Here is a 13,898-nt window from a genome sequence, read left to right on the forward strand (position 1 = left end):
TATCGGCACTAGGGTTGCGGGTATGAATGAATGAATGATATGCCTTTATTCGTCCCTCAGTGGGGAAATTTGCATGAAGGGGGGGGTGGGGGGGGCAGAAGGAGAGGGGAGGGGAAAAAACAACAACTCCAAACTAGACTCTTAGATGAAGGAGTACAGTGTGGGACTGTTAAAAAAACCTTGGCATACAAATTGGCATACAGGTATAAGACATTGTTCACACACATGCTGGAGCCTATCCCAGCTGTCATTGGGCGAGAGGCAGGGTACCCCCTGGACTGGTCGTCAGCCAAGCGCAGGGCACATATAGACAAACTCTCAGTGGTTGCAGGACGATTTCACACAGTTCTCATGATCGTTTCCACCCCACAAGGTGAAATCGTCTGTGGAGCACCAGACCGAGGTCTATTGATGGTCATGTTATACTTTTATATAACTTTTATATATATATACTATATATTTTCTCACAATTGCACTAATGGTTGTGATTTTAAAACCCAGCATCTTGCTAATGTTTTTGTAGGCAATTCCAGATTTGTGCAGACCAACAATCCTGTCTCTGAGGTCCTGAGGGAACTCTTTGGACAGGTGTCAATTCAGTTAACAAGTTGATTGGGCGTGTCTAACTGGTCAAAGCCAGAATTCCTAATGCATACTAAAGGATCAAATACTTCATTCATTCATTCATTTTCTACCGCTTTTTCCTCACGAGGGTCGCGTGGGTGCTGGAGCCTATCCCAGCTGTCTTCGGGCGAAAGGCGGGGTACACCCTAGACTGGTCGCCAGCCAATCACAGGGCACATATAGACAAACAACCATTCACACTCACATTCATACCTATGGACAATTTGGAGTCACCAATTGACCTATCATGTTTTTGGAATGTGGGAGGAAACCGGAATACCCGGAGAAAACTCACGCATGCACGGGGAGAACATGCAAACTCCACACCGAGGGTGGAATTGAACCCTGGTCTCCTAGCTGTGAGGTCTGCGCGCTAACCACTCGACCGCCGTGCCGCCCCGGATCAAATACTTATTTCTCTTTTATTTCTGGATTTTATTTTTGATATTTTATCTCTCCATGTTAGAATACATCTACCATTAAAAGTATATACATATATATACACATACATACATGTAAATGTATGTGTGTGTGGGTAATGCCATGACAAAAGTCTGCTTTAATGCTACTTTAATGCTTGTTTAATGTCTCCTGCCTCCTTAAATGGGTCAAGCTTCTCTCCTGTGCAACATTCTTGCATTGGTATTCACACATGTTAGTCTTTTGAACAACTCGAATAAATGAGAACCGAATCCCAGTTACATAAAGGAATGGTTTAACGTTCTTCAGTGCAAATTGTATCACCCATCATATATGTGTGAGTCCCATGGGTCTTGAGTCATCCATGCCATGCCGCCTTTAGGTGAACGACAAATGACATCTGAGTGTTTAAGTGTTTAAGTCCACAGCATGCTTCATTGACATGAGTGAGTTCATCCCGACTGAACACTTTTGCCGCTGCACCCAGAGCCATCTGGCCCATTAGACAATATATGTCTAATGGGTATCTACTACAGAGAAAAGCTAGACTGATTGTGATACACCATGAGCCTCAAAAACTCAACAATACTTTGTCAAGTGTTAGTTCCTCAAATTTTGTATTAAAGTTTTTAACATGCTACAATCCCCGTGACTTTACGTTATTCTCACAGATGGCATATAAGTTCCACAAAGCAGACATGTTGGGTTTGCTGCCCCACGCCTGCGCTGTGTTAAGGAAAGAGGAAGGGGGGCACTAACCAAGACATTAGGGCAGGGCACTAATGTCTCACAGTGTTCTTTGCAGGCTGCAATCATACAAGCACAGGTGATTAGTTTTGTGATCGGCTTTGAAAAGCATTTATCATAAAATGGCAATCACATGCTTTTCCACAGAAGTGGAATGCACGGATGTTATTGGTAGCCTGTGTAGATTTTATTTTGGCACAAAAGTTTTTTCAGAAGGAAAAAAATCAAAATAGTAATCTGTCAAAGCATGGTGTTATAGCACCACCGTATGGAATGTTTGTCGTGAAAATACAGGCCAAATTGAAATTAGAATCAATATTTCAGAATACAGTAATTCACTATTTTGAATATTGGTGGGATGTAAGTTTGAATTATTCTGATACCTGTCGTATCTTATTACAACTACAACTGATTGGTTCCTTGATTAAAAACTCTAAAATGAGTTTAAAAATGACTCCTTAAGATCCGACTCCCTTCATAGTGCCATAAATCTGCAAAGGTCAAGCGATCAATACTAGCATTACATTACATTACATGGCTACTGTGTGTGCTATCGGTGTTACTTTCAAGACAGGATGTTCTTAGAGAGCAACACTGCCATCTAGTGGTGGACAAGGACCACTCATATACTGTCATAAGCACTGCTTTTGTCTTTTTGGACGAAATTAAGACTTCAGTGCACGGTTAATAGACACATAAAAACGCACGCACGCACATGCGCACACACACATACACAAAAAGCTCTCAAGTCTTTATCCACCGAAGCTGGTCGGAGCTGTTGAACTGTCTCGCAGCGAAGCTCAGAGTCTGCCTCGTGACGTCATCTAATGCGGATGTCTTGTCACGTGATTGGGATTTTTATTTTTGACATTTTTGAGTGTTGACTTTGGTGCTAGGCTGCTTGAATGGACAACACATAACACGGTTCCAATGTAAAATATAAAACAATACAAGACAGCATGTTAGCATGTAGCTACGTGATAGCTGGATCAAACAAGTGGCGCATAAGGCACTTAAATGTGGGGGAAGGACTAAGACAAGTCTGTCAAATGACCTCTTGTAGTACAAAACATTCATTCATTCACTACCACCTATCCTCACGAGGGGTGCTGGAGCCTATCCCAGCTGTCTTCAGGCGAGAGGCAGGGTACACCCTGGACTGGTCGCCAGCCAATCACAGGGCACATATAGACAAACAACCATTCACACTCACATTCATACCTATGGACAATTTGGAGTCACCAATTAACCTAGCATGTTTTTGGAATATGAGAGTCCCAGGAGAAAACCCACGCATGCACGGGGAGAACATGCAAACGCCAAGGGTGAGATTGAACTCGGGTCTCCTTGCTGTGAGGTCTGCACGCTAACCACTAGTTCACCGCGCAGCCCTAATATAAAACAATTAATGTGATAAACATAATTCACACAGAGGCAATGTTTGATCTTTCTTACAGGTAACGATGAAGATGTGTTCTTATTCATCTTCATCTTACAATTGTCATCATGATACAATCAACAGCACATTTTACAACAAAAACCAGTAGAGGCATCTTTTGCATGTCTAATTACCTCAACATATTGCTCATGTTTGCCTTTAGCATGCACCGGTCAAACCAGTTGACCTACTGTGTCTCAATTGGTGCACTTGCGTGCTTACACTTAAGTCTTTCTTTAACCCTTAGATGCACGAGTGACTGGACCTTACACTCTTCCATAAGTGGGTCAAAAATGACCCATACTAAAATCAATGCATTTTTTATGCCAATTTTGCCATTTTGGTTAGGAATAACCACTTGTATGATATTTAGTATTATATTTAGGACCACACAAGAATGATTTCATGTTAGAAACATCTTAATTTTTCACTTTTTTACATCTTTGAAAAAGAAAATGACCCCGTACAACAATAAAAAATGTGAGAATCCATTGTGTGTTTCCACTTGTCTCATCACTGCATGCAGTTCAGACAAACTACCTGTTTCTGGCTGTGATCATTCCACACAGGTATATTGCATTTCCCACACATATGGCTGACTTTGTGATCTTTGTTATTTGGCCAGATCTGACAGCTGTTTCTCTTTACTACACAACTGCTGGACAATGTTTTCCCCAAATTCTTCTGAACTGCTCCCCATGGTTGTCTCCCAGTGTAAACTATACCATCTATTGCATAGGCATAGGGGATGCGTGCATCACACACCCAGAATATCTTTAGGCCATACTTGGCTTGCGGCCTGGACAAAAGTCTGGGTCATCAGACATTTCTGACTCAGAGTCCAACCCCGTTACTGCCTCTCCATCATCCAGCATCTGTAGGACCATTTCAGCTGTGTATCTAGCAGCCAAGGCATGGATGAGGAAACAAAAGAGTATTGCTCCACAATACATATAGTAATGTTAGCCAGCTAGTATCAGCTAGTTATAAAGTAGGCCAATTTGTTGATAATACTAACAGTCATGAAAGACACATACACAATATTATATGAAGATAATACTTGTATTAGCACTTTATGTGTAAAATAATATTCCTGGCGGGTGACACTTCTGATATAGTCTGTGTGGTTTACAGTTAATTTATTCCTGACAGCCAAAGTTCACAATAAAAGGTTCCTATTGGATTCCATAGAAAATGCATGCAGGTCATTTTTTACCCACTTCTGGAAGGTTGGGGTAGTAACACAAAAACAAAAATTTCTTAAAATGTATAAAAGGTAGTTAGTCTCACTGTACCCTCTGCACGCCTTAGCACTATGGGGAGCAGAGCTTTCAGCCACTCTGCTCCCAAACTCTAGAACTCATTGCCACCTGACCTCCGTAACTCTGCCGCCCTTCCCATCTTCAAATCCAAACTCAAAACTCATCTGTTCAATTTAGCTTACTCCCTCTAACTGCATCACATGCCCCCCCCCCCACTTATTTATTGTATGTTCTTAGTCATTGTTTGTTCTCTTTTATCTTATATTTTATATTTGTGTTTTTATATCTTCAGTACAGCGACCTTGGGTGTCCTGAAAGGCGCTTTGAAATAAAATGTATTATTATTATTATTAAAAATGTGAATGGCATGATATCAAAAACATGTTTTGTTGAGGAATACCTGGAATATGAAATGATAAATTTTCATTACGAAGATATTTCAAGAAAACAACCTGACCGGGTCATTTTTGACCCACTTATGCATCTAAGGTTTAAGTACATTCACACCGAGAAACACACTTAGCCTTTTGAGTGTGTAAGTACCTACACACTTAGAAGCACACTTAGTCTTTTCAGTGCTTAAGTACATTGACACTGAGAGGCACACTCAGTGTTTTGAGTGCTTAAGTACATTGACACTGAGAAGCACACTCAGCATTTTGAGTGATTAAGTACAATGACACTGAGAAGCACACTTAGCCTTAGTAGACGCAAAGTAGACGCAAACTGAGAAGCAGACCAAAATCCAGCACACTGTCAGTACTCGGCTGTTGCACTCAAAATGATGAGTGTGATTCAAGTACACAGTGTAGGCAGGACAGTATACTTATCCATTACCGTCATTGTACACTTACAGGAAATGACTGCATCGGGTTTTGAGGTCAAGGAACGGCAAAAACAACAACGCTTTGTGCTACCAAGTGCTGTTGCTCAATCGCATCGGATGAAGCTGCCTCCTCACTCCAACCGCTCAACCTCGGGATCCAGAAACATCCCGGCTTCCACCTCCCAGAATCATCCCCAACATCAACATCGCCACCTTTTCCGACAATATTCAAACTCTTGGTGGACTATTTCTTCCCTCTAGTCACCATAAGCACCTTTGTTTTAGTCAAAATGTTTGTGCTTTTTAACATTTACCCACATAAAATGATCTCTATTTGCTGAGTGTGGTGTCGTATTTTTACACTACCCTTTCCGATAGCCCGAAATAAAACTTAGCAATTCTAAAGCACAGTAGTTGACAATCAAAAATGTTGGTAAGTTCTTGATGATTATAAAAAGTGAAGTCTTTCCTGTGCGCAACAATAACTTAAGAGACTTTTAATGGTTCTTCAGACCCTTGGACACTCTCAATGGTTCCTACATGTGTTCCAAGTCATTACCCTACACCCTTGGTGACTACCAAGTACCCAGATCGCTTAGAGGAAAGCTGCCATTAACAGGCGTGGGAGGCGTTTGACACCCTGCTGAAATCCAGAGGAGGCCGATCTCACCACCTGCTTTGAGTGGCCTACAGGGACCAGCCTGAAGGCTCCAATACCCGAAATACAGAGAGCTGGCCCAGTCCTTTGTACCTGAGGGGTCCATCAGTGCACACTCACCATTTTGAGAGTGACATCCAGGCACAGACAGTGCACTGTATTTTGCCGTACTTCTCAGTTTAAAAGCTCTTATGCACCCAAAAGACTGGTTTAAATACACGAGTACACCAAGTGAGACACAACAGCAGCAGGTTAGCATTAGCATGTTGTGTAGAAATAGAAATTATACATAATAATGTAGAAGTTGTGAATTCTAACAATTTGCTAACAGTCTGCTTGATTGTGTGCTTTCATGCTCGGATGTTGAATGGAGTTGTTGCTGAATGAGCATAAATGTGCTCTTGTGTAAACATCTCGGTGGTAAAGTTGAAATGGTGGTAGAACTAGCACCGTGCACGCCGGCCCGTGTGTTGCCATGACAACAGGCTGCGTGTGCATGTGACCCGTCGGGGACAGATGATTGGCACAGATTACAGATGTTGCTCACTCGAGAGTCAACAGTTGTTCATTTTCTGACCAGGCATTTACAATCTTAATTATAAATACAATATAAAATATGACACAAAATATAACTTAAAGAAAAAGACTGGATGTTTCTAAGTGCATCTGTTTGCTATGTTAGCACGCTAACACTTCCTCCAACATAGCAGCATGCTAGAGACATGCATGTGTGTGGTGCATGACTTTGTCCTACACTGAAATAGTCTAAAGTGTGTGCAAGCAGGAAGAGAATCTGCAGCAAGAAGTGAGCACCAGCAGGTAGAAGTGAAAGTTAGCAAGTTAGCAATATTGGCGACGTTATAATGGCACAAACAGGGCGGGGAGCTCTTCTGTCAACATCAAGTCAAGTAGAAGGCTTGTAAGCAAAGGCAAAGATGGAAGTAGGCATTGTTCTTAGCAAAGACGTGAACGTGACTCTGTGACGCAACGCCAACATTTCGCAATCTTTTTTTTCTTAAACGACGCTGCTCCTGGATCACCTCCTCATACCTGCAACCCCAATTGTATTCAGCTGTCAGCGTGTTGCGAGGCAGAAAAGTGAGCCAGGGGCAGATGAAGCCATCCTCTTCCCAAATGACCATTAGCCATTACATAGCCGCACCTGCGTGCAGAAAAACATGTGACAATCATGGTCATGTGACTTCTACTGCATGGTTCAGTAAAGCACACTTAGCATGTTAGCTGCAGGATTCTTACTAACATAGTCTCAGATAGTTTGCCTATGTCCCAATGAACATACCAGTCTGCTGGGGGCCACAGGACACGCTGTAAGATGTCAACAAGCTGACGACCATCAGGAAGGTTGTGATGAAGCCAAACACCTGACAAAACACAAAAACATACTTCAGTTATCAGGTGCATCGCCCCGACAATAAGTCAGGGCTTCGCATGATAACTCATTAACAACAGTGGCACTACATACTCCATGTGTGAGCTGAGGCAGAGGTCTCACTCTGCCAGTTTTTCCACAAGTGTGTGGAAGGCAACAAAACAAAGAAGAGCTAGCATACCGATGCCACCACCAGAGCTGATACTCCTCCGGCCAGCACTGCGGCCACGATGGAGGCAATGAAGATGAGGACAGTCCCTATGGCGTAGTGGAAGAACTCCTGCAGGAAAGACAACATGAGGCGTCGGGGTCGTATGACCAGGAAGTAACAGAGGAGCGTCACTTACTGTGAGAGGCCAGTTGATGCACGGCATCTTGGCCTGCAGTCGGAAAAGGTGCATGAGGAAGAAGACCAGCAGGACCACCAGGAACCACGCAGAGACCACATGAAGGAATTGGAAGGCCGCCCAGTTGGGCCACCCTCGCACACAGTGGACGCACAGGAAGGTGATGAGCAGCGCCACCTAGGGACCACAGCAGTTACTCTACATCAGAGGTCTCAAACACGTGGCCCGCGGGCCGAATGTGGCCCGCAGGACGCTAGTTTAGGCCGCCTTGATATGAAAGTTTAATGTTAGTGCGGCCCGCGCAAGTTTGATATGGATGCTGTATGGTATCATGTACCCAGAAAAAATTATTACGTTTGATTAATGTTCATGTTAAAGGTTAAATAACTGTTACTAGTTATCCTCCCTATCCGTGTGGAAGTGGTAAGTTTTTGGCTTTTTAAGATTAAAGGAAATAACTTACCGTTTAGGTCGCAAGCTCACTAGTTTGCGGGTTAGCATGTGTCTCAAGACCCTGCAATTGCGCAATATGTTGTAAATAAAAAGAGTATAAATGTGACTATAGTCGTGTTTTGTCATGTCTACAGGGCTCTAATAATGCTTTGTTCATTTTAATCTGAAAAAAATAATTTGTCTAACCACCAACTATATGTGGTTTCTTAAGTTTTTATTATTTGATGTTTTATTATTATTATTATATTTATTTATTACTGATTGATTGATTTTCTTTATTCTTGATTTGTTTATTTATTTTTCATCTTATTTTGTGTAGAAAAATAAAAAGATATTTGAGAACAGTGCAATGTTTTATCAGAGCTTTTCTTGTAGAAAGTCGGAACCAAAGCAAAGTTTATTCATTTTTCTGTTTTTAATAAATGCGTTTTTTGCTTGTTTTTTTTTGGAAAACCTGATGCGGCCCAGTCTCACCCAGACCCGAGCTCCAGTGGCCCCCAAGCAAATTGAGTTTGAGACCCCTGCTCTACATAAAAGTTGGCAAAGTCGTAGCTCTCTGACAGTTTTCGTGCGGCTTTTATGAAGGCATGAAACATGTTGACGTTGAGTTCATTACAGTATTTGAGTTCATTATGGTAGTGTGCACTTTGCTGGAGTTTATTATGGTATTTTTGCTAACATACGCCTTGGATGAACATAGCTCAAAGTTTCCCAGTCGAATTGCGGTGTTTTGAGAAAATATCTTCAAATTCGATCTCAAAATGGCAGGGAAAAAATGCACAGTTAAATGAAAACCAGAGTTGTGTCAGCTGTCTTTAACACATTTTTAAGCTTCTAATCTTCAGTGACACTTCACCTCACATCGACCAATGCATCTGGCTAAGTAACAAGTAAAGGTAAAGAGTAAAGGTATGTGTGTGAGGGAGGAATGATGTTTCATATGTATGATGTGGCTCTTTGCAGTAACAGGAAAAAATGTGGTTCTTGATCTCTGACTCTTTGGCCACTCCTGCACTATGTGATATCTCTAGCTAGCTAGCACGTGAACTTGTATTTAAGTCACATGACTGATGACTACACCGCAAAAACGCGGTCTCAAATTCTAAATTTGCGACTTTATTCTACGAAATTTTCTTGTAAATGTACGACTTTATTCATATCAAAATCTCAAAATGTTTTTTCCTCAATATGGCCCTAATACTCCGTCGTAACTTATTGATACAAAGCCTCGTACTTTATCACACTGCACTGGCAGTCAAGTTGTGTAGAAATGCATACACTGTTGGTAGTTGATACATTCAAAACCGCTAATGTTACCCATAGCTACAGTGTATGTGTGTGAGAGAGTGAGGGACAGACAGAACCACACCCACAGGATGCTACCTCTTGTTGTTGTGAGGGTGATATTAATGCTAATGCTAGCTAGAGCCATCATAATCATAGTTATCGTCTTCATTACCAAACACATGACTGCAGTGTCTCACCATCTGGGCCAGTTTGAGCAGACCCGGGATGGTCCTGCTGTAGCCCAGGTTGACGACGCCGTCAGAGGCGGAAGTCGTGGTGGAGCTGGCGGTGATAACAGTGTGAGACATGGCGGCTTCGGACAAGACGACTCTCAACTTTGGACTAGAATAAAGTTGATATGAAGAAAAAGCTCAGGAAAAAGACTTGCCGATTGGACAAGATCGAGTGTACGCGCCTAAATGTACGCCCAGTCCACTTCTGTGGACGCATTTCACACCCCAATCACAAATGACGCGAACACTTCCGGTAATGTCTTTCACAACAAAAGCCATGTAAAAAGGAAACGTGACAATATTAGGGATGAGCTAGTGTTCGGCTCGGATTATGCATTTTTGAAACGAGTACATTTCGTCATTTCGTCATTATCCGTATTTGTGAATTCGTGTTTAAAGAAAATGGTCATTATGTATTCACTCTTCACGCTCTGTGATTGGCCAGTCGCTCACAGCGACGCGCTGCAGCCACAGAAGTGCTTCACAACGTGCAATTGGTAAGTTTAAAACTGCATGACGTTTGTCACAATGCATCCTCTTTATTAGGTTTTCTTCAGCTTGCCTCTATTTTGGTTTGTATCTAAAGTTGCACAGACCTGCATTGATTGGCCACAACATTAGGCACACTTGATGCTGCAAAAGGGCAGCCCAGTGAGCTTGGTAAATGGTCGTTCACTTTTAAGCACTAAAAATGACTATTTGACCACAGTTTTGAGAGAGGTGGTGGGTCAACTTCATTCAGTTTGCCATTTTATTTGTTAGCTAGTAGGATGCTAACAAGGAAGGAAGTATTTGTAAAGATATTTGGTGTGTGTGTGTAATCACAATGACCTTTGCCTCCAGTCAGCAGGCGGAGGCTCCAACAAAGCTGAAGAACATAAATACATAAAACATCACTTATTGTTTGCTCAAATGTATCTTATTTGAGAATATATTGTTAAAAATAAACATCACATGACTGTATTTGTATTCAACAGAGTATGTCAATTCTTATGATGAAATGCATGTATTTCAAATCTTTGATACAAATATGATGCAGATTTGCCTGGTTTGAAAGCATGTGTGTGTGCTGTCACCATGTTAGAACGCCAACTCCATTAGCAACCTTTTTATTTTACACACTGGGTTCTCGAAGGACCTCACTTTGTGGTGTTGTCATTGCTGTCATGGCAGGATGAAGACTAATGCAGGCTCACAGTTGAATACAAAATGTCTGAAAGGACAAATTTACACTTTTGTTTTAAACCTGGAACAATACAACAAAATGATGGAAAGACCATGACGACATGGACGACGCCAAGGATGGTTCACCTGGTGTGCATGTGACCACTTCACCTGCAAGAACACAGTCACTATATTATTACATAATTACTTTGTTATATCTTCCTGTAGAGAAGGCACTCACTTGAAGCAGGAAGTACAACAGTGGCGTAAACTGGCTGAAGCTCAACAGTATCCTCAGCTGGACGATGTGAGGAGTGCAGTGGACGGTCCTCTTCTACACATACACACGCATTGAGTCTACAAGATGTGCATGTTCTTTTAAGTAGCAATAGAAGAGCGAGAGCGTATAGCGCCTACAGCCATGCCAATTAGGTATCCCGCCCCTCTGTGACATCACAAAGGAACAGCATTGCAACGCCCTTTGAAATCAACCATTTTGAGCCATCCCAAACCTCTTTCAGGGCTCACTTCGACATGCGCAAACCTCATTATCTGAAACTTTGGCATCATTTAACACAGGAATATCCGCTTATCCGGGTCTGGGCTGTGGGGGCAGCAGTCTCACGTAGGGAAGCTCAGACTATCCCGTCCCCGGCCACCACCTCCAGCTCCACCGGTTGGACACCAAGGCATTCGCAGGTCAGCTGTGAGAGATAATTACTCCAGCGTGTCCTAGGTCTGCCCCGAGGCCGCTCACCAGGAACACCTCACCAGGAAGGTGTCCGGGAGGCATCCGGACTATATGCCGAAGCTACCTCTTAGGGTGAGTCCAGCTACCCCACAGAGGAAACTCATTTTGTATCCGCAATCTTGTTCTTTCGGTGACGACCCAAAGCTCATGACCCTAAGTGAGGGTGGGAACATTGATCGGCCAGTTAATTGAGAGCTTTGCCTTCCAGATCAGCTTTCTTTTCACCGTGACTGTCCGATACAGCAACCCCATTACTGCAGATGCAAACCCTATCGACCTCACACTCACAACCATCAGGCTCTTGCGTGCAAGTCAGGTCCGTCAGGTCTTGGCTCCAGGGTGGGAACTCGGTTTCCCACGTCCGGGCCTCTCCTTGCTTTTATTCATGAAGGTGTACAAAAGTGATAACTACTCACCAGCTGGAGTATTTTCATGAATCGTAGATTGTTGTTCGGAAGCTGAGGAGAAATGAAAACATGAAGTTGAGTGGCCAAGTCACATGGCCACACCCTTTAATCGCTCACCTCTGAATCTCAGCAGGAGGACGACGCCCCCAATGGCCAGCAGCAGAAAAACAGCAACACTTCCAGCTATCAGAGCAATGGTCAGAGAGTTTGATGGGGGGTGGGCCTGCTCGGCCCAACCTACTTGACTCTCCGCCTTGCATGTGACCCGGTCCTCCCCATCATAGGGTACCCAGCTGGTCAGCTGGTACAAACCTATTTTAGAGGTATGCACTTGCTGCACTAGGAGACCTCTGGAGGCGGACAGCCAGGTGATGTTGGGCAGAGGGTTGCCCTCTATGGTACACTGCAGCCTCTGAGGGGCGCTGTTGTTGACGAATGACAAGCTCAGGATTTCCGGCTTCGCTGGGGACAACCAAGAAAACAATGAACATAAGCCAATGGCTAGTTTAAACGACTTCTTCATGTTTATTTCAGTTTTCACCTAAGACTTTTAACTTCAGCTCCTTCATCTGGGTCAGCTGCCCGTCCAGCTTTACGCAGCAGAAGTACATGCCCTCATCCATCAGCTTGACCCCACGGATGAGGAGCGACAGCACCCCCTGTCGCGGGTCACCATGCAGTGAGAACCATGCTGCAGAGCAATCCCCAGGCGACACTGAGGAGATGTTTTTGAAGGAACATTCGAAGAACGGCTTCACACTGGATTGCCTGGCCCGCCACTGGACATCGATGGTGCCGCCGTAGTGCTCCTGATCACGATGAGTGAAGGAGCATCCAAGGATTGCGTCTTGTCCTCGCCACGCCACTACCTCCTTGGAGACGTTCATGCTCAACTCGTTGGCTGAGAGAACTCCTGTACAATCCAACAGGGCGGCCATGTTTTCTACATGATCAATACTCTACTGCATGATTGAATTGGATATTGGATATCATTGGATAAATATTGGAGATTAATAATAACATTAATATTTATTATTTATTATTATTATTAATATATTATTTACCCTTGTATGCCACTGCCCTCCATTTTGTAACATTTCCCTGTTTTCAGTTTCGAGTTCAGTCTGTACAGTACAGATAAATAAATCATCATTATCTGTTTGGCAGCAGTATTTCAAATCGGGGGGGCGGGGGGGGGCATGGCAGAAAACCATTGAGAACCACTGGTGTAATTGGACATGCTGTTCCATTTCAAGGCAAAGGATTTGTGTTTGATTCCAATCTTGGGTAGCTTTTTAAATCTAAACAAGAAGAGGCTCTTAATGGCAGTGGGGACAGTCTGAATCAACTTTTTGCCACAGTCCAACCGACAAGTTGTCATACAGTATATGGACTTCCTACATGTTTAATTCACAAGATATTGTAGAAATCTTGTGAAGTTTCCATTCACTAAGTGTGGGAGTGCAATAAAAATCAAACTAAGGATTAGTTTAAAACACCACTCTCGTGATAAGGCACTTCTACCTCATGTAAAACATGAGTACAACACATACAAAAAGTTGTAAATGTAGGACATGGACCCTTTAAAGAAGACCACCAACAGGGCCAATAGGGGTCCAGAACCAGAAGCAAAACTCACCTGCGATGACAGAACTTAGAATTACAAGGACACAAACTGTCATGTTGAGCCAAGTCCAATGCAAAAAGCAAACAAGGAAGGAAACTGGTCACATGGCACTGCATATTTTTTTGCAAGTACACACACACACACACACACACACTGGAGCCTATGAAAATGCTCTATAAAGTGTCAAGCTAACTGTTGAACAGACCTCCAGAATCATGCAGTTAGTCAACACAACTTCCTCTTATCTTTGACCTTTATTTGTCT

At 43.0% G+C, this 13,898-nt stretch overlaps 2 protein-coding genes across 2 annotated transcripts; both read right to left on the reverse strand.

Moving 5' to 3' along the window:
- Positions 1-4,810: 4,810 nt before the first annotated feature.
- Positions 4,811-10,211, reverse strand: cmtm7 (CKLF-like MARVEL transmembrane domain containing 7). The gene is made up of 5 exons (XM_058052861.2): positions 9,650-10,211; positions 7,713-7,889; positions 7,547-7,645; positions 7,276-7,357; positions 4,811-7,137 (listed from the first exon to the last, which is right to left on the reverse strand). Exons 1-5 carry the CDS (start codon positions 9,758-9,760, stop codon positions 7,124-7,126), a joined length of 483 nt encoding a protein of 160 aa, XP_057908844.2. The 5' UTR covers positions 9,761-10,211; the 3' UTR covers positions 4,811-7,123.
- Positions 10,212-10,342: 131 nt separating this feature from the next.
- On the reverse strand, positions 10,343-13,699 carry siglec15l (sialic acid binding Ig-like lectin 15, like). The gene is made up of 7 exons (XM_058052856.2): positions 13,647-13,699; positions 12,549-12,920; positions 12,125-12,469; positions 12,017-12,058; positions 11,091-11,183; positions 10,997-11,020; positions 10,343-10,898 (listed from the first exon to the last, which is right to left on the reverse strand). Exons 1-7 carry the CDS (start codon positions 13,687-13,689, stop codon positions 10,867-10,869), a joined length of 951 nt encoding a protein of 316 aa, XP_057908839.2. The 5' UTR covers positions 13,690-13,699; the 3' UTR covers positions 10,343-10,866.
- Positions 13,700-13,898: the final 199 nt, after the last annotated feature.

Source organism: Doryrhamphus excisus, linkage group LG5 (assembly GCF_037039965.1).
Source record: "Doryrhamphus excisus strain RoL-2023G ecotype Guam linkage group LG5, RoL_Dexc_Guam_v1.1, whole genome shotgun sequence".
NCBI lineage: Eukaryota > Metazoa > Chordata > Actinopteri > Syngnathiformes > Syngnathidae > Doryrhamphus > Doryrhamphus excisus.